Source organism: Vanacampus margaritifer, chromosome 18 (genome assembly GCF_051991255.1).
Source record: "Vanacampus margaritifer isolate UIUO_Vmar chromosome 18, RoL_Vmar_1.0, whole genome shotgun sequence".
Taxonomy (NCBI): Eukaryota; Metazoa; Chordata; class Actinopteri; order Syngnathiformes; family Syngnathidae; genus Vanacampus; species Vanacampus margaritifer.
The window spans coordinates 5,862,655-5,887,418 of NC_135449.1; the positions used below are offsets into that span (position 1 = coordinate 5,862,655).

Consider the following 24,764-nt stretch of genomic DNA (forward strand, 5'->3'; position numbering starts at 1 on the left):
GGCTTTGGCATTTTTCATGGCTCCCGACGCGAGCGCGCAGAGAGAGAGACGCGGCCCACAGACCGACACCTCGGCTTCGCAGTGGAGTTGATGTTGTGTCAGGTTCCCCGCAGACCGTGCAGCCTGTCTATGGGCCGTGGGGGGGTGGGGGGGGGGGATTCCCTCGAGAAGCGCACAGCTGGGACGTTGGGTTTTGAATTTGAAGGGGAAAGACAGCACGGTTGGAGCAAGAGGGGGATGGATGCAGTACGTGTGACACTGCGGTAGAAATTCGACATGATGCTAATCAAAATTAGCATTGGTGGAAATGTGCACGTTCCATATATAGTATTTACAATAACATAACATAGTAAAATGCATTGGAATTTATATTGATGTAATGATTAGGTTTTTATTTAGTGTGTACTATGTGTGCAAAAGCTTATTGCATTCACTTGAGAGAAAAAAAAGTTTTTTCTGTTTTTCTGAATTTTTTTTTTGTCATAAAAAAAAGAAATATGCAGAAAAACTAAAAAAAAAAAAAATAATTAACAGGACTTTTTTTTTATTTTTATTTTTTTTTTTACCTCTGAACTCCAAGTGACTTTCCCACATGCACTTCCGTAGAAACTTAACTGTTAGCTTACCAAAATCATGCCGATCGATTGACATGTTTGTATACTGTACTTACATGCTCCATAAAAACGATATAACTTACATTAGAATGATAGTAAAGAGTAAAAAAAAGAAAAATAAAAATAAAACATTACTAACACTGTGTGTGTTACTAATTACGGTACATGCCTTACCTTAACTGAGCCAGTAAGTCATATAGTTGAAGGTACGAAGGAGTTATGCGGGAAAGTGTCAGCCTTTTACTTTCAGGTCAGAGGTTAAAATTTTATTTATATATATATATAATTAATTAGAATTATTTTAAGTTTAAAAGTTTAAAAATATATAATTTTTCTGTTTTTCTGACTATTTTTTCAGAATATTTTTTATGACAGAAAAAATATATTCTGTAAAAAAAAAAAAAGAAATACACACAAAAAAATACACACACAAAAAACAAAGAAAATAAAATAGTCAGAAAAACTGTAGTTTTTTTTTATTATTATATTATATTATTATTGTAACTAAAAGCGGCATTTTTAAACCTTTTTATTAGTTTTTAGGAGTGCGTAGGCCACCTCATCAACAAAAGTGCCATCAAGATTATTTATATATTTTGGATGGTGTCAAAAAAGCTGCCGTTATATTTTTCAAGATGAGACGCTGAGTATAAACATTTAACAACATCTACAATTCCTATTGAATGCATTCATTTATAATAACTGCATTGGCAAATGAGCCAACTAGTTTATAATTAGGGTTTTAATTAGTCAAGATGAAGATCAGTAGAACGGGCGATATTTTGGGGGAAAGCCGGCATAACACAACGTTTGTGCGCCGTCATTATTATAACAGATATTTGGTGTCAGTCAAAATCCGTTTACAGTTTTTGTTTACTAGCCAGCTGGCACCCTGGCCTAACAAGATTTGCTGTAAAACCACTACATTTGTACAGTTTAGCCAAAACCTTCTTACAACATAATAAAGCACGTAGCAGGACTACGAGGGGCGACTCGCGTTTCGAGAGAAGATATAACGAATGAATTTGAAACATCTGGGCTTTTTCCTGTTGTCGCATTTTTTTAATAGCGCTGATATGCAAATTGTTGACGAATATGACGAATATAAACACACTGAGTGCGCACTTGAAGTGCTTTGTAAGGTAGCAGTGATCTCAACTCACGTCACAATAAGCAGCGCTTTCGAAAATAATGAACATTTCTTCCAAAAAAAGAAAAAGAGCCTTAAAGTTGTTATTTTGCTACTTCAAGTTTACAAGCCAAGCTAAATATAAAACAAAGACAATTTTAAAACAACTACATAGCTTAGCATTTTTTTTTTTTTTTAAGAAATCCTAACACCAAATAGCATTTATTATAACCCTAAACAGATAAAATAACAGAACTCACAGTAATATATTCTTTATCCTCTGTCAAGAGGCGTCTCAATGAACAGTATATCCGTCTGTCTGCCGGTCTTATGTTTAATTCTATTGTAATATTATTGTTTGTTTACATCAAATAAAATATTACAGTGTCATTTCTCCTCAAAAAAAAATAATAACGTGTATAGTTAGTTAGTTTTTGATCCTTGATTTCTGCTATGGCTTCCTGATTCGAGTTTGTTGCTCCAAATCACAGCCTTTTTAATTAGTTCACATCCATGTTCAAGACATATTTTATGACATTGTGAAACCTTGTGATAAACTAAACTGCATACAGACCGACACAAAAACAGCTATTGGTGATATTTCTCATATTATGAAAGAGTATCTTACCTTTCAGGAAGCAAAAAGGTCAGTCCATTTCCTGTCTCGTTATTCCAGTAGTCAACAACAATCCGTATCATTAGGGATGCCTTGGTATAATCCAGAAGTCTCTGCAGGCAACGGATGGTGCACATAGAGCAGAATTCCACCTGAAGCTGTCATACACAGTGAGGTACAACTTTCTTTGATATTCCAGTCGTACCTTTAAGTTTCAATTAAAAGCGCTCAGACAATTGTATCAATAAAGATGAAGGATCTCTCAAACATTTTATACAACCTTCAAGATCACCCTGCAAATGTTATATTACCACGACAACGTATTTATTTCATCATTATAAGAGGGCCTTGAAAAAAAATAATCACACATGAACTCATTCACTGCCATTGACGGCTATAGACGTCAAAAATTTGTTTGAACTATTTCTATTAGTTTAACATTTTTTTCCCACTTTTGTTAACAAGAGTATGAAAACCTCGAATTTTTTTTGTTCATTTAGAACAGATATAAAATGTGTGATTAATCGTGAGTTAATTAATTACGATAAAACATTTTAATCACCTGACACCCCTAATTCTTTAATAATCTTTTCTTTAAAAAAAAAAAAGATTAATAAAAATTGGGAAAAAAATAATAGCAATTATTTTTATATATTTTTAAAGAAAAGATTATTAAAAAATTAGGGGGGTCAGGTGATTAAATTTTTTTAATCGTAATTAATCGCATGACCTCACTAGTTAACTCACGACCAATCACAAATTTTATATCTGTTCTACATGTACCAAAAACAATTCTAGGTTTTCATACTTTTGCTAACAAAAGTGAAGAAAAAAATAAAAAACGAATAGAAATAGTTCAAATGAATTGATGACGTCTATAGCCGTCAATGGCAGTGAATGAGTTAAAATCGCAATTGCATAAAAATGACAATTACAATGTTCAAAATCGCACAAGGCGAGCTCTCATCAGCCACAGCGCTCGGTTCTCCAAGGTAACATTCGTCGGGTGGGAACATCGGCTCCATGGCGACCGCGCAGAGACCGCTCGCTCCCACATGAGACGTTATCTCGCATGCTCTTTGAAATCTGACGACGGGGCCGCCAAACGGATCACATCAAGGGAGCGGCCATATGTTATGTCTTTAGCCTTCATTTATATTCCGAGCGTGTCCGGCCACGTTTGCTCGATGCCTCTGTCGGTTATGCGCTCACGTTTACTGCGATATACATCAGTGTTTTAATGGGATGCACCCCCCCCCCTCAAAAAAAAAAAAAAACTGCCAGTCTGAAAATAAGCCTGGCCGCATTTGAGACAACCTGACTCACTTGATCGATTGCTCCACTTGTGAGATTATACTGCGGGGCAGAGCGAAACAGATTCACTGTTAAGCATTGAACAGAATGAGCTGATGTTTGTTGACATGGGAGACGTCTTTTAATAACAGACAACAGAGTCTCGTGGGTTTTTGTCCGACGCCCATCTCATATTATTACCTCCACTATGACTAGTTGTCGATGTGGTGCAATCGATACGGACCTGCGAGTGAGGGAAGAAAAAAAAACAACACATCAAACAGCCCCCCGCAACTCTGAAGAAAAACTTCAACAGAATAACATACAAAGCTGCGTAACAGTCACAAATACTGCATTTTGATCGTACAGGTATGCTATAAATGATGTGTGAATGCTGAGATATGGTCATAATTCATAACTGTGGAATATAACGGTTAATACAGGACAACATAAAAAAATGATGTGACCGGCATGGGAGAGGACAGCAAATTAATTGGATTGGATGCTGAGATGCAAAGTCAGATATTGTATTTAATTACCGAATGAACTGAGCTCTCCAGAATAAAAAAAAAAGATATTGTATTTAAGAACCAATATGTGTGGCGAACCATGAGGCTGCATTTACATTATATTGTTTGAGTGGCACAAATACGCTTTTCACAGCACAATTTGAGCCCAGCGTTATGGGAATAACCTAATTGTTGTTAAACGTATCGAAACAAACAGCTCAGCAACTCTAACTCAAAAATTATAATTATTTATTGTTGCTCACGTGTTGTGCCGTTCAATTTTCAATAAATTTTAAATACTGTGATACTGAATATGGCCATTAAAATGTTAAAAAGGAAGAGAAAGAAACATCAGTCGGCACAAAAATAAAAAATAACATTTAGATTGTGTTTATGGTCCTGTTTAAAAATATAAACAAACAATTTGTAATAGGATGATTTCTTAAAGCCCCTGTAAAGCTAATTCAGAGAATTGCGACTTCGATACAACTACTTGGCCCACTTCTACCACTACAGCAAGAAGTTAGCTACTGAAGCTAGCTAGCTAGCTATGCTTACACCCCCAAAATTAATCATCCCCGGATGCCGAGATAAAAATGACCAAATGTTACGTATTTTGTGTTACTCCGGCTATCGTAATTTGTTGGGGGCGCAAAACATTGTGTTTAATTAATTAGCGGGAAGCGTCTCCATTTTGTGGACCGACAACATCAAGCAAAGAGGTGACATAGCGGACAAGCTAGCCGCCCATCCGCGCTGACCGGAAGCCTGTTAGCTCTCCAACTAGCTAGTTGTTAGCGCCTCTCGTCAATGCGTGGGAATCTCTTCGATAACGACTCTGTGGTATAAATTCCAGCCAATGGAGGGTTTAAGAAAATATATTTTTGTGGATTAAACGTTGTAAGAATCCTTCTTACTGTATGGATGTGTTGGCGTTTGAAAGATTTGTTGTTTTAGCAAACACACCCATAGCCGAAGCTAATTTTTCCCAATTTTGAAGCCTCCTTTTATATACTTGACCACCCCCCCCCCCCCCCACCAAAAAAAAAAAACATTCCAATTTAGCAGAGTTGTTACCAATACACTTGTCTGTAATGTGTCAAATTTACAAGACATGTTTATTTTCTCTTTACAGGGACGTTAAGAAAGCTGTACATGTAAACAAGACAGGAGCAATAAACCGGATTTAGTTTAGGGAGTCAAGTGAAACATTATCTTTACAAAACCCACTAGTCTAAACAAGGTATTCTGATAAATATTTCATTTATGGAATATGAATTAAGCAGAGAAATTCACCTGTTTTCATCCATCTCAGGCGGCGGCCATTTTGTCCTGTACTGCCACTTGTTGTTGACTGAAAATGACATCACGGTGCCTCAGGGTTCATCTTGCGACTATCACATGACCAAACACAGAAAACAGGTGAGCCGTCGTGAGGTCGTTACCTGAGCCCTTAGGCAGTGTGATGTCATTTGCAGTCGACAGCAAGGGGGCGGTATAGTGTCAAAATGGCCGCTCCTGAGATGGATAAAACGGGGCGACTTTTGTGCTTAATTTATATTACACATGTTTAGTATAATCCAGAATTTTGTGTTTAGACTAGAGGGGGCACATATTGTCAAGAAAAGGTTCGAATTGACTTCACCTTTAAAGGGTGGAGAAATATCCGTACTCTCAGTATTCACACATCCGGCCTGTGCTCAATTGCAACAAACATTTTTACGTTCCTGCTTAATGGAAAATGTCATTTAAAACCTTCGCACCAAGACAAATGTTATCGCAATCGCACCAAGGGCTACTTAAATAAACGCCACCCTCATTCGGTTTTTGTAGTGTCTGTTGGACGTATATAGGAGAGTGACTAATAGCCTGTCTGAACATGTTAATCGAGCAGATGACACCTTTTCATTAGCACGGTGACTAATGGCGCAACCACAACCCAAAAGTCCACTCCAGGTTTAGCGCAGAATTCCTCCCATTTTGCTATGGCGGTTGCCATATTGACCCGCCACAATCCAATATATGATTCATTTATTTCACACATAATGATACATGGCTAGACAACTGTACACATTATATCAAACTAACAAAAATAAAGAAATACATAGTTGAAACGCGAGAAGCGCAAATGGCATCGAACATATGAAAGTTACACTGTAAAAATGCAGTTCTTACAATTGTCATACAACCAGACATTGTTATTATTGATATACTGTACATTTCCATTCACTCTAATCATCCTCGGTCAGGATGTTCGATCCCTTCTCCGATGCGGCCGCAGAGAGATGTCGAAAACGTCATTATGATGGCGTTTTTATGGCATGATTATAAGTCACCATGAGCAAGGAGGTCATATCAAATTCCCGGCTACGGATCTGCTTGAAATAACACATAGAAGTCAACACTTTATTGAAGCCGTACAGGTCTTTGCGTGGGAATTAGCGCCCCCCCCCCCCCCCTGTTTGTGAAACATTAGTCGGAACATTATGGCATTGTCAGAATTGATACGATTCAAATACCAAGTAAGCTGGCTGTTACAAAATACATAATACACCCTCGGAACACAAAAATTTTTGTAATGAGTACTACTGAAGCAACGGACAGAAGTTTGTCAAACAGAGATCTGCGTTTACTGTACTAACAACCTAAATAGACTTGAAGCCAATTCAAAGATTCACAATGAGTGTTGCAATTGAGCCCTTATGTTCTCTGAGAAGTAGCCAAACTGAAAACATGTATCATAACCAAGACCCCCCCCCCCCTACCCCACCCCCTTAACTCGGCTTCCTCGTTATTCACATAGAAACAAACTCTAACCGGCGTATGCGTCCACCCCAAAATATCTCTGCGTCGGAGTTTGCAATGATACATATTTAAATGAAAATATATTTATATCATTTGTGGATTTTTCACAGTAGTTTGTACTGCACTGTACCTTTTTTGTCCATCTAGTTATGCCTACGTTATCGTCACCTCGGTGGAAGTTTCTGTTTGAGTCACTTCAGAGCAAGTGTGGCTTCTTTTTGAGAAGAAAAAAAAAAAGGTCTCTCGGATTTCATATCTCCGTTATCTCTGCCATCTTCAGCGTGGTAAGTACTAAGTGTGCATGTCTTCCGTCTCTCCGGGCCAACAATGATTTAGAGGCCGGTTACTCCCAAAGACTTGTTTTGTTTTGTTTTGTTTTTCCCTTTTGACGACACAGTTTGGAGAAAATGCAAAAAAAAACATTTGCTTTGGCACAGATTTACATTGTCGCAAAGTCCGTTCCTCGATCTCCTTGGCCATCAGCGTTACTACAAACACAAGTGGCCCACTGTGGTAATCCTTGGCTCAGTACACCATCACGGACGAGTCTTTGTGTTTGTGTGCCGCCATGTCCCGTCTATCCCGTCTATCCCGTCTATCCCGTCTCCTGGTGTAAAGTCAATGCACTCTAGTGTCTAATCATTCCGAGCATTAACTCAACATGAATCCCCCTCTCTATGTCCTACCGGTGCTTTTTAGATCTGAGTCTCCTGGACATTTTCCTTTGAGTTACCCTTGAAGAGAAGCGGCTCCATTTGGGGGTTCTGGTTCTGGCCCATGAAACCTTTAATGGATCCGTGTAGGCCCATGGTAGGCATCGGGAGAGACATGGGCAGAGGCGGCGACATTGAACTCGGGTTGACGTTGGTGCCGTTTCCCGAGGAGACCAGCAGATTGGACGTCGAAATGGGGACAGGGGTACAGGAGATGGGGATCTCCTGGCCTTGCTGGTTCTTGTGCATCCCTCCCGATCCCATTCCGTCGGGACCGATGCTAAGACCCATCACGTTGTTGTTGAAGTGATGAGTCTTGTAGTAATGGTTCAACGTATCGGAACGGCCGATGTTGGGCAGGTTGACTATTTCCGGATGATGCATCCTTAGGGTTCCTTCTCCGCCGCTGCCGGTGTTCATGGTGGACCCGCCTGAGATGCCGCTTCCTGCGCCGGCTCCGATCTCGTCTTCCACGTTGACGATTTCAATGGCTCTGGCCGGGCCGTGGTGCTTGTGCAGCTGGTGTTGCTTGCGGAGCTTATAGAAGACCACCAACATTACGGCCGCCATAAACGTAATAGCCACGAAGCAGCCAATGATGATCTTGGTGGTTTTCATGACATCATCCAGGCCGGGGATGTTCGTTACGTCAATTAGGGACACAGTCACCGCATTATCTGTGGCTCGGTTTGCTCGTGGGGACAGCGAGGAAAGTGAAGAGAGAGACGGGGTGATAGTGATGCCATCTAAGACCCCTCTTTCAACAGTAGGATTAGGAAAATCTATGAAGGTCTCATTGATGTACTGTCTTGCGGAGTTCTTATCGTCCCCTCCTCCCACCGTCTCGACCGTCTCCACGGTGACGGTGGTGAAATAGCTGTAGCTGTTGCTGGGATCGGAGGCGGACACGTTGAGCACGGCGGTGGCGGTGGTGTTGCCGGCCGAGTTGGTCACCATGCAAGTGTACTGCCCGGTGTCCTGCACGGTCACGTTGGTGAAGTTGAGCGTTCCGTCGTGGAGCACCGAGATCCTGACGCGGTACGAGCCGTGGGTCATCAGGGTGCCGTTCGGAGTGAACCAGTTCACCGAGGTCATGGAGGTTCCCGTGCGGCATTTGAGCTCGGCGGCCATGCCCTCGGTGACGTTGAGGTCTGTGGGCGGCTCCACGATGACCGGGGCGTAACAGGTGAAATGGCTCTGGTCCAGTTCGCCGATGTACTTGCCCTTCAGGCCCGGCGGTGCGTGGCATCGGGCGCAGCACGTGGTGTTGCTCGGGACGGTTTCTTTAAGCCACCAGCTGAGCCAAAGGACATCACAGTTGCACACCCACGGGTTGTGATTGAGGTGGACTCTCTCCAACTGGTGTAAAGGCGTGAAGAGGTCGTGAGGCAGTGAATGAAGTGAATTGTGTGATAGGTTGAGCTCCTCCAGGTTTTTCAGGTCATCAAAGGCGTTGCGTTCAATGACGGACACTTTGGAGTGCATGAGCCACAGCTTCCGAAGTGACACCAGACCCTGGAACGACCCCGGCCGGACGATTCCCAACTGATTCCCTGACAACTCCAGCTCCTCGAGTCGTACGAGCGGGGTGAGGTTGGGGATGTCCTTCAAGCCGCACATGCCGAGATTCAAGAACCGCAAGTTGACCAGACCTTCGAAGGCCGCCTCTGAGATGAAATCCAGTTTCCTGAGTTCCCCGAGATCCAGACGGCGTAAAGAGGGGACGCGGTGAAAGGCGAACGCCGGCAGTGTCTCGATGGGGTTGTTTCGTAGCCATAGTTCCCTTAGCTTGCTGAGGTACTCGAAGGCCTGCGACGGTACCACGGTGAGACGGTTGTCGAAAAGCTCCAGCGTGTTGAGGTTCGGCAGCCCATTGAACGCTCCCACCTCGATCTGTCGAATGTGGTTCTTGGAGAGCTGGAGGATTTCCAGATGCCGCAAGTGTTTAAAGGTGTCAGACTTGATCACCTGGTGTGGAAACAGAAACACGGAGGCATGTTTGTAGCACCTCCTGTCAAAACATATGAACTGAACACCGGTGTGATGTCGCGCTCACCTGAATTGTGTTCTCTTGTAGATTGAGGTATCTTGTGTTTTCGGAAATACTGTCCGGGACTTGATCTAGAGTCTTCCTGGTGCAGATGACACGGCTCGCTTGATTGGAGCAGCTACAGGGGACGGGGCAGGGGGGTGCTGCCTCTGTCAGCTGAGGTCCATGGTTGTGGAACCACAACAAAAGGTGGACCAACCAGAGGAGGGGGGAAGGGGTGCAGGGGCTGGTCACCATGACAACACGCATGGCAACTGAGTCATGACCCGCCCCTACTGCTGTATGATGTTATAAATCACCTCCTAACAGGGGACTTTAAGTGCTTATTTTTATGTTCATATTTTTATGCGGTTTTCCTCCTTCAAGTCGACTGCTTAATAATTTAGAAAGACGGGTGTGATGTTATATTAAAGACTCTATCATTAATAGATTCTTATTTGACTTTGCTCATGCTTCTTTGACTACCAAGCACCTTGTTCTTCCTTGCATGTCATTTTAAGAAAGCATGTCCTTTTTTGGTTCCCATGACAAATATTAGCATAAAATTAGATTTGGGAGGGATTTCGCTCCGGAAAACGTCTTCTCTGCGGAGGTTGTTTTGTTTCTTCTCACTGTGGAAGGAGGGGCTAGCGGGGGGGTGGAAGAAGAGAGAAAAGGAGAAAAAGAAAGAAAAGAGGTCAAGTCATGCACAGTGCGGTCGGGAGCTTTGAGATATTAGCCTAACACATTCATGCAAGGATGCCCAGGACGGAATTTAATTATGAAAATATGACAATGTCCTGTTGCTGGAGACAAGCAAGGTCAGGCTTTGACTTGTGAAGAAGTGTCTTTCAAATTGTGGCCCGTAGCACAACTAGACAGTAAGCTGCCATTTTCTTGAACTTAGCGTCGTCTGAAATGGCCGCAAAAAACAGCCGGTAGTCCCTGGAGATCTAATCTAAATTTTCATCTTATTTTTATTTAAGTAGTCCAGAAAATGTCCTGCTTTAGGCTGAATCTTAAAGTATTTGTTCCCATTCTTGTGTTTTAACTTAGCGACTATAAAACTAAACTAGATCATGTATGTTAGTGAGTAACCGGCGACGCCAAATCCACGCCGGGATCAAGTCTCCGTTATGTGAACGCAAAGCGCATCACAGCTGGGACACTATTTGAGGGATTATTTTCCTCGCCATGACCCGCCTTACTCTGCCTCCAATTCGCTCATTAGGCCTCATGCCTCAAGTTAGCCAATCTAATCAGCGTATGCGGGGGTCCCAGCCAATTAGAGGCAGAGGAGTGTGGGCCAAGGCTTCATATAATATAAATAAATAAATAAATATATATATATATATATATATATATATATATATATATATATATATATAAATTAATATATATATAAATAAAAAAAAATATATATATATATATATATAAATATATATATATATATATATATATATATATATATATATATATATATATATTTATAAATAAATAAAAAATATATATATAAATAAATATATATATAAATATATATATATATATATATATATTTATAAAAAAAAAATATATATATATATATATATATATATGGTTGAAGAACAAACTCATGGCCTTCAGCTTGGGTGATAGCCACTCGACCATCTGAGCTATGCCACTCCTAATGTTTGCTAATATCTATAACTAGTAACTAACTAGCAAAGTGTACTCTAAACTTTACTAGGTTTTAGACTGTTTAGAGTGAAAACTACTTTGTGAAATTTACTGTGTAAAGTGCGCATCAGGAGATCGGGGGATTTAGAAAAGGGCATAAAAAAAATGCTGAGTGAAAGAGAAGTGGGTAGAACCCTGTACTACATCACTGGCTGGTAGTAGAAATGTATACCATATTTTTCAGACCATTAGGCACACTAGATTACAAGGCGCAGTCTCAATAAATATGTCTATTTTGGGACATTTCTTTATATAGGGCGCACCGGGTTATAAGGCACATTGCTGAACATTAAGAGAAACAAACCATACTGCAAATAAGTCATACTTTATTTAAGTTCAATTCTAGATTTAGCCATATTAAGATTGCATTTTTGCTAATACGTCGCCATTTGTATCGTATTTTTCAGAGATGGATGTGAAAGTAAATTTGTAGGAATTTGAATGAAAGATGACAAACTGAAAAGCTGACGTCCATATTCAAGGCACACCTGATTATAAAAGCGCACTGTCAAATCTTGAGAAAATTTAAAGGATTTTAAGTGTGGCTTATAGTCCCCCAAAAAACAGTACATACTGTTTGAAAGATTATTTTGCATTACAGGGAACGAAATGACGTGGGGGCCTGCAAGATGAATCCACATTTAAGGTCACTGCGGCGATTCTTGCAATCCATCATAAAAGCAAGAACGCAACACGATTAACGAGTTAACAAATGGTACGCTCACGCAGTCCTGGCAATTAAGTTATAATTATTATTGACCGCATGTGCTGTGTGCAATAAGCCGACACACAATTAGGCCTCGCGCTGAAGCTGATGAACCAAACAAGACATTCGAGTGAGACCCGCGCTGATACGCATCCCTGGCAACAAAAAAAAAAATCATTGCCCTTGCTTGAGAGGCCGTCGAGCACTTTTTGGGGAAACAGAAAACGCCTGCAAGCATCAGCAGACTCACTAAATTTAGAATGGCTGGGGCTATTTCCCCTCGCGATAAGAGCGAAAAAGCGCCTCGTCGTCTTCGAGACATTACGACTCCCGCGATCTCCGTCCTCGTGTAAGTCGGCCATGTTGAATATAAATTACGGATGCACATATTTTATACTCTCTAACAAACGCGGCTTTTGGCACGCTCCAATGGCGGCGTTTTGCGTCTCCTCTCCTATGCGGCGGCGACGCATGGGCTCCTAGAAACACGGTTGCTGTGGCAACCTGCTCACTCACCATCTTGTGTTTTTACTGTCCGGCGCCCCGTTCTACATTATTATATTTAGCGGCGCTTGATGAGCGTTTGCCGCTCAAAACGCATAACAAAGCTCCGCTGCACATAAATGTCACATACAATCAATGTATGTATTCATATATTTAATGGCCGCATTTAGGTGGGATGATTGCGAAAGAATCCAAATGAGTGTATGGATCATCATAATATCTACAAGGTCGACATCAGTCTTTGTGGAATAAAACATAGCTGAGAACTGTTATAGCAGCTATTAAGGAAATTCATGAGAGAGTGCTAAAAATAGACTTTTTTTTTTTTTCAGATGCTCTGCACATCCCACAGACTTTCTCACACTCTTACCCTCATGCAGGCACACATTGTATAGAACCTCACCAACTGTCAACAACAACAACTGATACACAAATAGAGGTGCTAGTATGTAATTGCCCTTTTTTTCTTTTTCTACTGACACTTTGTAATATGACAAGTTGATCCAAAATGGAGGCTAAGATCAAGTTGATTCAACATAGCTTTATTTATATTTCGAATTAATTAAAGGAATGCAATTTAACAGGTATGATATTCTGGGTTATGAAATAGCTAACCTAGCACTAGATCCAAAGGAGCCCAAGTCAATATTGGGTTATTTCTATAACACTATTCAAAAATAATAATAATAATAATAAAAATAATTTTAAAGAAAAACCTACATATCCCAATATAGCATTTACCCATATTTTTTCTTCTTCTAATTTCTAATGACTAGTTCATGATCATAAAACGGCCACAAGGGGGCGGTGTCACAAGTATCAATACTTTGAAATACGGCTGAGTATCGGTACAGTTACCCATTCCTAATTTATACTCAGCACATTGAGTTGAGGATTATACACAGCATTTAACAAGGGGTAAAAACTAGAACCCAAACAGGTTAATATAAGAAATGAGTTAATTGATCGCTAAAAAATGTTTACATTCAATTTGCAACTTCAGTAGGCTACTAAAACAAAACTGTCAAAAACGTCAACCCAATCTAACGGGTGAAAATAATCGACTTAACATCGGGTTAGAAAAACATTTGTGCATATTTTTGTGTGTGTCTGGTTTTTGGTAGGGATGGTGGTCGAGCCTGGTTTCCGTCGCCCTCTTGTGGCCGTTTTAAGATTAGCGACTAGAAATGAGAAGAATAGAAATTTGTTATCGCGTCATTTGAAGGGAAAATGCATGCATGCAATTTCTTTAAAATTATCAGCCATTGTTTTGCAAAATTTTCCTGTATCAAAAGTCAAAATGTATTTTTCCTTTAGCGCAAAAAAAAAAAGAAAAAAGTCTGTAGTATATACTATGATTTCCTACTTCAACGCCACTACCACACACGAGGGATATTTAAGCGGCTCTGGTTGGTATGCGATTTCTTTCCACAGCCTTCGGGGGAGCAAAAACACATTATTCACATGTTAAGGACCACACAAGGTAACAAACCTTTCACTGTGTGGAGAGAGAGAAAGAGAGCGAGCGAGAGAGAGAGAGAGAGACCTTGACACTGAAAGCCTGTTGCCTTGACATGCCATCCTCAATCTCTTCACCATATGAGGCGAATTATATCTCATGAGACGCTCTTCAGGTAATAGAATATTACAGAGTCATTTTTTTTTCCCGAGGGGGGGGGGGGGTTGTTGAATCATGACATTGCTGACACTTGTGCATTTTATTTATTTACCCCCCCCCTTCACCAATTCCCAACAGTGTATTTCTCTGTCTTTTTCTTTATTTATTTTTTTATTTTTTTATCTTTGTTGCTCTTTGGTGTTGAGAGCAGATTGCAACAATGTCGGTATTGATTATTCGATCATGCCTGAGAGAGCGCTCAGTCGTGAAAAGACAAATTAGCTGCAAGCTGCTGACCAATTGCTACAAACCAATCACGCCGTGATTGTATCAAGCCTTTCCACAACACAGTCGTTAAGCTTTATGAAGAGGAGAGGAGGGGGGGGGGGGGGTGGAAAAAATAGTGCGAGTTGTTTTTGGGGAGGGGGGGTATCTATCGGTGGGGGTGTTTGGTTGATGCCAGGCCCTGATGAGATGATGGTGTGCATGAACACAAAGCGACACAGGTGCAGCAGGGCCAACATCATCTACTGTAACTATGACAACACTAGATTGATTCAGGACGTGGGAATCGGGGGTGGGCAGAAATGCTGTTTCATGGCAAATGTTAGCAACTGATGAGAATTTTTTTTTTTTTTTTTTTTTTAATCAATAAAGCTGACTGATGGAACAGAATGGCCTTATTCATCTATGCAGCTGCGCACCTTCCTCTAGAACGCAATTGAAATTCTGAATAGGCCTAATTCTGCACATGCTGCATTACAAAATGGCTTGCACCCATTCGCGCTTAATGACAACTGCACCCACAACACCCCCACCCCCCAACTCCATCCACCTTTTCTTTAAAGGCAACGAAACGTGCTTACATAATACGCATTTTTGTTCACCCCGGCTTTAACATGCCACTTTATTAATTATTCACTCCTTCTAAATTGTCATGCATCTTTTGCGTCTTCTGCACAATTTGCCACCTGATAGCCATCGTCGGATGTGAGCGCGCGTGCACGTCGCGGAAAATGTCACCACCGCGCCGGCCATTTCATCCTCCTCTCCCAAAATGTACACACACCTGCACAAACATGCGCTTACCTCGAGCGTTGCGGAGTCTTAACGTCGATGTTTTGCCTTCAACATCCTCATCAGCGCTCGGCTCGTCTGTCTGTCTGTCTGTCTTCCCCCCACCCCCACTTTCGCCCCCCCTACACAAAAAAAAAATGGATTGGCTTGTCTCTCTCGGGCTGAGAGCTGCCCTCTTCTTGTTCGTCTTGTCTGCTATTCCGCAGCGCCAACGCAACGCGGGGGTCCGAACGGCGGTGGAGGTGGCGCTGGCGATGATTGCGCCTTATAGATGAACACAATCCACGCCGACAGGCTCGCGACTGAGAAAAAAAAAATGGAAAAGAGAGAGGGGAAATCAGTTTAAAGGCCACTGGGAGACGATGATGTTAGTATGATCACATTGAATTGAAGGGGACGAGGATGCACGCGCGCGCGTCTGGTCATCCTTGGAGAAGGCGCGCATGCAGGCTGCGCACAAGGTTTTTTTTTTTCTTTTCTTTTTTTTCTCTCTCTCTCGCGTCTTTACGCACATTTCGCATCTCGCGCTCTGTGAATCCCACTAAGAGCAAGCTTAAGATGCGCCTCTCATGGCTACACCTGCAGTCATGGAGCCATTGAAGCACTTCATCCGCATGAGTTGTCCTGTAAAAGAGCAGGATGCTGACACATATTTTAGTCATGACTCAGTATATGGAACACGTAAGGACAAGTTGAGGCTTTCAGCGAGCAAACTGCCAAGATTAGAAAGTAACTATTGGATGACTTGATTTATGCCTTTAAACCAAAGTAATAACTACACAAAATTGTACAAGCGCCATTATTTTTTAGCAATTTGAATAAAACTGTACACGTCAGTGTAGTGCTAAAGAAAGGCTGGACGATGCGGTGCTATTTCATTATTTTTTTCCACTATTTTAACCTAAGGAATGGGCCCTGCACAGCAAAATGAATCAATTAACATCAGTGTCAGGAGTCAAAAAATACATCAAATTGGGTTCAAAAATGGACCAGCCCAACTTTTTGAGTTACTCAACAAATTCAAACTAATGATCCACAAAGCAACCTCATTTTTGGGGTTATTTTGTGGTTCCTATGTTTGACCCAACTTTTTCAGTTAATTGAAAGACCCAATTGTATTTGGTCAAAAATGAACTGACCCAACGTTTTGGGTTATTTAATCCAAAACGTTGGGTCAAATTAAATAATAACCCACAAAGCAACCCATTTTTTGGCGGTTATTCTTTTGACCTAACTTTTTGGGTAAAATGAATAACCCAATTCAACTGGGTCGAAAATTATTTGAGTTATTTAACCCAAAAAGATGGGCAAAATTAAGTTAATAACCCACAAAGTAACCCAATTTTTGGGGTTGTTTTGTGGGTTATTCATTTGGCCCAACTTTTTGGGTAAATTGAATAACCCAATTCAACTGGGTCGAAAATGAACCGACCCAACTTTTTGAGTTATTTAATCCAAAAAGATGTGTAAAATTAAATTAATAATCCTCATTCATTTGGCCCCTTTTTGATCCAATTTAGGTTATTATTGACCCAACTGTTTTTAAAGTGTGTCTGAACACAATGTTTTTTTTTAATAACCTGTCAAGTTTGATTCTTGGAGTCAATGTTGATTATATCCATTTTCACACCACGACTGAGAAGTCATTTTTGAGCACGCCATCCACACATTTCATGAAATAAACGACATACATCATAATACAAGCAGGAACAAACTACATTTTGCTCGCTACTTTTATTTTTATCTACTGTACACACAGTATATTTGTTATTTATTTTGGTTGGTCAGCCAGACTTGTCATGATTGTTTCAATGTAACTCATAGTGATGTTTGACCAAACAAAATCAGCCAGGCAGTTTTTAAAGTGACTCATTGACATGAAATATACATAATAAAAATATATTTACTAGGGATGGGCAAGCGCAATATCAGGTATCGGTATCAGGCCGATGTCAGCCTAAAAATGACTGCCATCAAAATGTGAAGCGCTGTAATGCTTTCCATCAGAAAAAAACAGCTACACTGTCAGGAAATGGGGTACAATGGGAGTCCTTTTCTGTCCCTCAAGGTACAATCTAAACTAATATACCCAACAAAGCTAATTATTGGTCAAGGCGATTATTTGGTACTAAGATCCACTGCAGAGAGAGAGAGAGAGAGAGAGAGAGAGAGGAAGAGAGAACGGATGCAATGAACAAGAGATAAACCCAAAACAGTCCATTGCGTCTATAATATTATTAAGCTGGGTGTAGTTACTGCTACAGGATTTAATGTTTATGTCATAAATAAGAGTACAGTATGAGTCAATTCCTGTCTCCCTTAATGTATACCATCGGGCTTTCCTACTGCTTATCCTGTTCAGGGTCAAAACGAAGCTGCAGTCTATCCCGGCTTACTTGTTGGTCCAGTTGCACCTCAATTTTTTGATGGCAAAGTGAAAATAAAAGAAAACAACTGTGGTAATGTGGTTGCATAAGTGTGCACACCCGCTTATGCGTGGGGTGTGGCTGAGTTTGGATTGAATCAATCACATTCAAACATAGCCGTCAACACCAAGCGCCTCGGATTCACCCCAAATAATAAAATAAAATAAAATATCACCTCAAAAATAAAGTTCAGCTGTTCTACTATGTTTGACTGATATTTTTGTAGGCACATCTTACAGCGCAAGGCAAGGTCCGCGGAGAACTTCCACAGCATCAGAGGGATTTCATTCTTCAAAGGCATCAGTGAGGAGAAGGTACAAAAGGATTTCCATTGCATGAAATATACAATGGAACGCGTTGAAGACGGTCCTTCTCAAGTGGATGAAATATTACTTGCAATGTTACTACAAAAACTTCAGGGGTGTGTAGACTTTTTATATGCACTATATTTGAAAGGGTGAACCATTAAAAAGGAGAAGACAAGTCAAAAATAATATTACAGTAAATGGTCTATGCGCCTCCATTAGTCTAATAAATTAATCTTGAATCAAGCAGGAAAAGCATCTCAGGGGGCGGCCATTTTGTCGCGCTCTGTCGACTGAAATTACAGTTACGTCACAGTTGCTCAGGTAGCGACCAATCACAGCTCAGCGGTGTTTCTGTGTTTGATGATGTGCCGTTCGCAAGCTGAGCCGTGATTGGTCATTACCTGAGCAATTGCGATGCCATTTTCAGCGCGACAAGATGGCCGCCCCCTGAGATGGATACACGGGCAGATTTTGCTGCTAAATTCATATTCCACAAACAAAATATTAATGTCATGTAATTTTTGACTTGACTTGACTTGATGTCTATTTGTGAAGAATTACATAAAGCGCGTCTGTGTGCACATTTGCCAAATTGACTGTCTTCGCTCCGTCCCAACCCGCGCTAAAAGGTCAAAGGACGCAGAAGGCCGGTTATGCTTCCCAAAGACCCCCAAGATATGCCCCGCCTCCCCTCGCCTTTTCTCCTCCCCCCTCCCTTTTGCACTTCCCCTCCCTGTGAATGCCGTAGTGAGCATTGTTCACGAGCGCCGGCTTTTTGCTGAAAGCCGCACAGCAATGAGGTCTCTGTGCCGTTTTGCACCCCACCCCCCCTCTCTCTCTCTCTCTATTAAATTTCCAGTCACACAGCGGTGCAGAGGATATTCCTCCTTTCCCTTGTCCCCCCCCCTCGCTGAAATCTCAGTTCACAATCCGGCCCGCGTCCCGACCAGGCCGCCTTTCAGCGCTCGTTCTCCTCTCTGTATATCTTTTTGCCTTCCAGCATACACCCCCCCCCCCCTGCCCCCAACCGCCACGCCATTTAAAATGACTCCACGCCGCCCCTGCCAAGTCCCCCCCCCCCTCCCTCCCCCTGCTTTCCACTCCGTGTCCTCACTGTGTCATTGCACATTGAATCTGATATCCCCCCCCTTATGCATGTATGGCTCGTGTACTCGCAGGCACCCTTGAGCATCTGTGAGGAGAGGACGACATGGCCATGCGTTTGTTCACCATAAATAAACATCATGGGTGTATTGCTCGTGTCATCAGTACATGAAGTGCACAGAGGAGGGGATTGTCAAACAGCTTCAACTTAACGCCGCGTTGGGAGAGGAACGGGAGAGGGAGGGCGACGAGGATTTGGCAGAGACATGCTAGCGCGCCGAGACATATGTGGCATGCTGATAGCACCACAGAGGTGCAGCTCACACTGCGAAGGGAGGTTTGGAGGGAGGGGGGGGGGCCCGCTGGGTGGAGGGGACCCGTACACACGGCCATCAATTCCAAACCCCTTGGGGGGAAAAAAATAAAAAAGTATACATTTAGTGGCTGGCGCCAATATATGGGAGGCTGAGAGAAAAGAGTGAGGAAAAACCCTGGTGTCACAGTATCTTAGCAACTGCCTCCATCTCCTTGGAGACGGAGAGATGACATCATTTCCTGTCTGGGAGAGGAGAACTCACTTAAGTGTGTGCGCGTGTGCGTCTGTGGGTTTGAATTAAGTTGAGTACATGTTACATGTGATGCAAGATACACAATAGTTGCTGTCACAAAATGGTTTCCCTTAGCAGTAAATCTAATAAAAGTAAATACTATCAAATAGAACTGAATTTTATGGAGGCATTTTGCATTCACTTGGGAAAGAAGTAAATTTTTCCTGAGTAAATTATTTGGATATTGCTTATGGGAATATTTGTTACCTTTTTTTATTTTATTTTTAATATAATTTTTTTTTTCAATTATCTTTTTCCCTCCTGTTTTTCTGACTCATTTGTTTCTGTTTTTTAATATATATTATTTTGTTTTTTTGGGGGGGGACAAAAATCAGTTTAGTGGATTTTTTTCTGTGGTTTTGAATATTTTTCTGTTTTGTTTTTTTAATGATTTTTTCTATTTTTTTCTCATGTGTTTTCCCCCTCTGTTTTGGAATATTTTTGCTGTCCGGAATCTTTTTTGATGTTTTTCAGAATCATTTTTTCTCAGTTTTTTAATCAGTCCTGTTCTTAAAAAAAAAAAAAAAACTTTCTGCTTTTCAGAATATTTTTTTTCTATTTTTCTGATTTTTAAAAATCTGATTTTTTTCTTTTTCTGGTTCATTTTTTTCTTTTGTTTTTTTTTTGTACTGAATTTTCCCCCTCTTTTGAAATATTTTTTTTTTCAGTTTTTCAGGGGAAAAAAATATGTTTCAAGGATTTTTTTCCTGTTTTTTTTTGTCGTTGTTAATTTGGGTTTGTTTTTGGATATATTTTTGTTATGTCATTAAAAAAAATCCAAGCAAGGATCCCCACCCCCAAAATAAAATAAAATTAATAAATAAAAGCAAAAACAGAAAAAAAATATTTTATCAAACATATATACGTGAATATTCCAAAACAGAAAGCTGCACAAAAATCTTCAGAAGATTGTTTTTTGTTTTCCAATTTCAGTATGAAGAATGTTGAGGGCCTTGCTTGCAGCCTTTAAAACATTTCTATCCTTTACTTCCCTCTTGTGGTTAAAAATGAGAATTGCAGTCACTCTCAAGCCACTATTACAGTATTTGTTTTATATTTTTTCAATCAAACAACTTAAATTGAAGTCATCTTCTTTCACTAAAATGTGATGATGCGGTGAGTATTATTCTCACATAAGACTTAATACTTCCAATAGGAACAATTGCAGTCATTTCATTGGTAGACAGAATTTACATTTGAGGTATCATAATATTATTATAAATAAATGATATGCGGCTCGCCATACAAAGAGACATTATGCGAAATATCTAACAAGGGAGCGAAATAAAGGTCATGCCACAATGATAACTGAATGTGTCAGTCTCCCAAAGGGATTCTGGAGGGAAATCTTCGGAGTCAGCAGAACGCAGTGAGGGCATTATACACACATTATAGAGATCAGCATATGATTTAGAAAGAAATCCCAAAGGAGTTGGACATGTTTCATAGATCAGGCTTCTGCAGAATGATTAAAGAAAAAAAATCAATGCGTGCACTGGATGATGTTCCTTTTGAGATGTCTTTTCATGTGGAATTCATCCCGCTCAATTATTTGTACACCGTTACCAATTAAAATTATTTCATAAACATGATTAGTAATCAATCCAATGGGGAGTTAAGCATGACAGACATGATAGATGATAAAATAAATGTTTTAAGGCAAAATGCTGGAAACGACTGAGCTTTTCAATAAAAAACACAAAATGAACTACTATGTAAATTTTGAAGATCTAAATATACACTATATAGATATACCGTGTACACAAACTACATATTTATAGTGACAGTCACAAATGAGCATTATTACGTTTAAGGCAGAATATTGGATCTCATTGGTTGGAGGTATACCTAATATATTGGCCTGTAAATGCACGCATTTCATTATTAACGTCAATTAGTGTCCCACTGCGTTCAAAATATGAATCGCTCCACAAATGTATTGCATTATCCGTATCCCGCCGGTAGGTAGCGCTGTTGTTCCGGCTATTTTTCCACATCACGCAGTCATATTATGATATTAAAGTCAATGCTTTACAAGGGACAAAAGGCCATATTTTAAGTAAGTAAGATTGATTTTTAAATATTTTTGTGTGCGTGCGGAAATAAGTGATTACTAACTTCCGGTATTATAAACATCGGCACCTGCGAGAGGGTTTGCACCAACAGATTCTAGATGCATTTTTTTTTTTGCAGCGTGGTGGTCCCCTTGGGTTCCATTTATGAGCTCAAGAGAGGCAGTCAATAAAAGAGCTTGCAGGGGTGTTGGCTTTACGGAGTGGGCGTGAATTGTTTCTGCTAAGAAGCCATCGCTCATCAATCTGCGAGGTGAAGTTGCGCGCATCATCTGTATCGGAGTGGTGACCCCCAAGTCCCCCACCTCAGGCCTCACTTAGTGCTGACAAACGAGCTGAGCCGCTGGCACAGTGGCCAGCAATATAGAAAAAAAAAAGTGGCTTTTGCAATTCGCCAAGAGACAAATGAGCGATATCGGAGGGAAAAAGACACAACTTTTTGTCAAGCTAATACTGACGTCGGTATATAAAAAAAAAAAAAAATCAACTTCTATTCCTTTTTACTATAAATGCATTCTAGCATTTGGTCCAAAACTCACCAGATTGCGCTGATTTTTTTCTTTTCAATAAGTGTTTTATATTTAATACAGAGTCATATGTCTAGCAGCATATGACTGTAAAGGAAATAAATGAAAAGTAAAATACAAGACTGTAATTGTTAAAATAAAATAATTAGGTTTTTTTAGCAGCACAACTTTTTTTTTCCTCAAAAGGTGTTTAACATTTTCTTGTAACATTAAAACGGGTTTCCGGACTTAAAATAAATGTGTGTATGAGAGTATGTCAGCAGTACTGTGAGAGTGTTTTACAAATGTGTATGAGAGTGATTTACTAGTGCCTATAAGCGTGTTTCAATAGTGTGTATGTGTTACAGTAGTGTATGTAAGAACATTTCAGTAGTGTTTGTGAGAGTTTCAGTAGTGTGAGGGCGTTTTACAAGAGTGTATGAGTGATTTACTAGTGCATATGACAGCGTCTCAGTAGTGCATGTAAGATCGTTTCAGTAGTGTGCCTGAGAGGGTTTGAGTAGTGTGTATACGTATTTCGGTAGTATGTGTGAGAGTGTTTCACTAGTGTGTACGAGTGATTTACTAGTGTCTATGAGAGTGTTTCAGTGATCTGTATGTGTTTCAGTAGTGTATGTAAGATAATTTCAATAGTGCGTGTGAGCGCGTTTCAGTATTGAGATATGTGTATGAGAGTGATATAATAGTGTGATAGCCTTTTACAAGTGTGTATGAGTGATTTACTAGTGCATATGAGATACTAATTTCAGTAGTGTGTCTGAGAGGGTTTCAGTTGTGTGTGAGAATTATCAGTAGTGTGTGTTTCAGTAGTGTGCATGAGTATTTCACTAGTATGTGTGAGACTGTTTTACAAGTGTGGGAGTTACTAGTGTTCCTGAGATTGCTTTAGTAGTATGTATGAGATTTCTTCAGTTTGCATATGAGATTATTTCAGTAGTGAGTGTGAGAGTTTAACAAGTGTGTACAGAGTAATTTACTAGTTGTGTATGAGAGCATTTCAGTAGTGTGTATGAGATCATTTCAGTGGTGTGAGTGAGAGTGTTTTACTCTTGTGTATAAAGTGATTTACTAGTGTGTATGAGATAATTTTAGTAGGGTGTATGAGATAATTTTTGTGGTGGTTGTGAGAGTGTTTTAATAGTGTGTATGAGAGCAAGAAATGTAGTCGTTTTTGTGAATGTGTTTCAGTTGTGCTTATAAGAATGTTTCAATGATGTGTATGAGCTAATTTCACCTGTGCTCATGAGCAAAACAAAATTAGTAGTGTTTCTAAGGGCGCTTGTATGTGTGAGAGCTAATTCTAAATGATGTCCCTTATGATGATGTCATACGGCTTTTTTTCCCACATAACATTACAATCTTCTTCATGCTACATTACAACTTTTGTCTTTTTCTAGTGTGACTCCTCTGTAGGAGTCAGAAAATAGGAAAGCGTACCGCAATGTCGCCTACCCAAGTGATTACTGCCCGAGCAATTTTTCTCATATAAAACCGCCACTGGGACTTTTGCAGTCTGTGATAGCTGAAAATAAACCATATGCCCTGTGAACCAAACTCAGGGTAAACTGATTTAAAGCTTCAATGTCCCTGATAAAAAAAAATAAAAAATAAAAAAAACAAGCAGAAAACACAAGCTTGCACACTCAGCAGAGGTGATTATAACATTTAATCACAGCCTGCGTAGACTTACTCGCTCCGAGGTTTGATTTACCCGCCCTCTGGCGGGGAAAAAATCTCATTCACGAGACAGATTGCTGAGGGGGGCCCTACGACTGGCCCCTATAAATCATTCTTTAATCAGAGGCCTCCGAGATTGGGCGCAGGCACCCTCGGGAGCAACGCGGTGACACCTCGACTCCTCCCCGCGCGTCCGTGCGCTACTCGCAGTTTTTATCTTCGCGTTTCCCCCCTCCGGGATTGTCAGTCCACTCGTCAGGAAACGAAGAGGGATGACCCGAACCGTGCCCTTGCCCAAAAGCAAAACACTGTCACGGAATTAGTGTCTGTCAATGGAACTCTGCTGTTTTATTCAGCAGTTTGCGCTCACAGAGTCGAGTTGAATATTAGCCGACTTCAGCTTGAAATAGCACCGGTGAGGCTAATGCTACGGTGATTAGCATGTTGCTTTTAAAGTGAAACACTGTTGTTGCAAACAAAACAAAAAAAAGACTCATTGTAAAAAAAATTGTTATCAATGTTTTTATAAATATGAAAAATATCACACTATAAACTGAGAATCAACCACCGAGAAGGTGCTACTTTTGCCGCACCAGCTAGCTAGCAACATGCTTCGGCTAGCTATTAGCACGGCTAAACATGTTACGGAGTCGCTCCTACATCTGTAATCATCGCCTCTGCGGTGGCAAAAAAGCTACTGTACATTTCCGAAA

General features: G+C 40.6%; 1 protein-coding gene across 2 annotated transcripts in view; it reads right to left on the reverse strand.

The window, feature by feature from the left end:
- Nucleotides 1-6,177: 6,177 nt before the first annotated feature.
- Nucleotides 6,178-24,764, reverse strand: part of lrrc4bb (leucine rich repeat containing 4Bb) — a 28,962-nt gene continuing 10,375 nt past the window's right edge. Inside the window, exons 1-4 of one of the 2 annotated variants that reach the window (XM_077550153.1) lie at nucleotides 15,842-18,719; nucleotides 15,342-15,631; nucleotides 9,736-10,355; nucleotides 6,178-9,647 (exon numbers count right to left, since the gene is read on the reverse strand). In XM_077550153.1, the coding sequence (XP_077406279.1) occupies nucleotides 7,662-9,647; nucleotides 9,736-9,978 (2,229 nt within the window). In that variant the 5' untranslated portion in view covers nucleotides 9,979-10,355; nucleotides 15,342-15,631; nucleotides 15,842-18,719 and the 3' untranslated portion in view covers nucleotides 6,178-7,661. Of the gene's footprint in view, nucleotides 9,648-9,735; nucleotides 10,356-15,341; nucleotides 15,632-15,841; nucleotides 18,720-24,764 lie in introns of those variants that run through there. The other variant, XM_077550152.1, reaches the window with a different exon arrangement.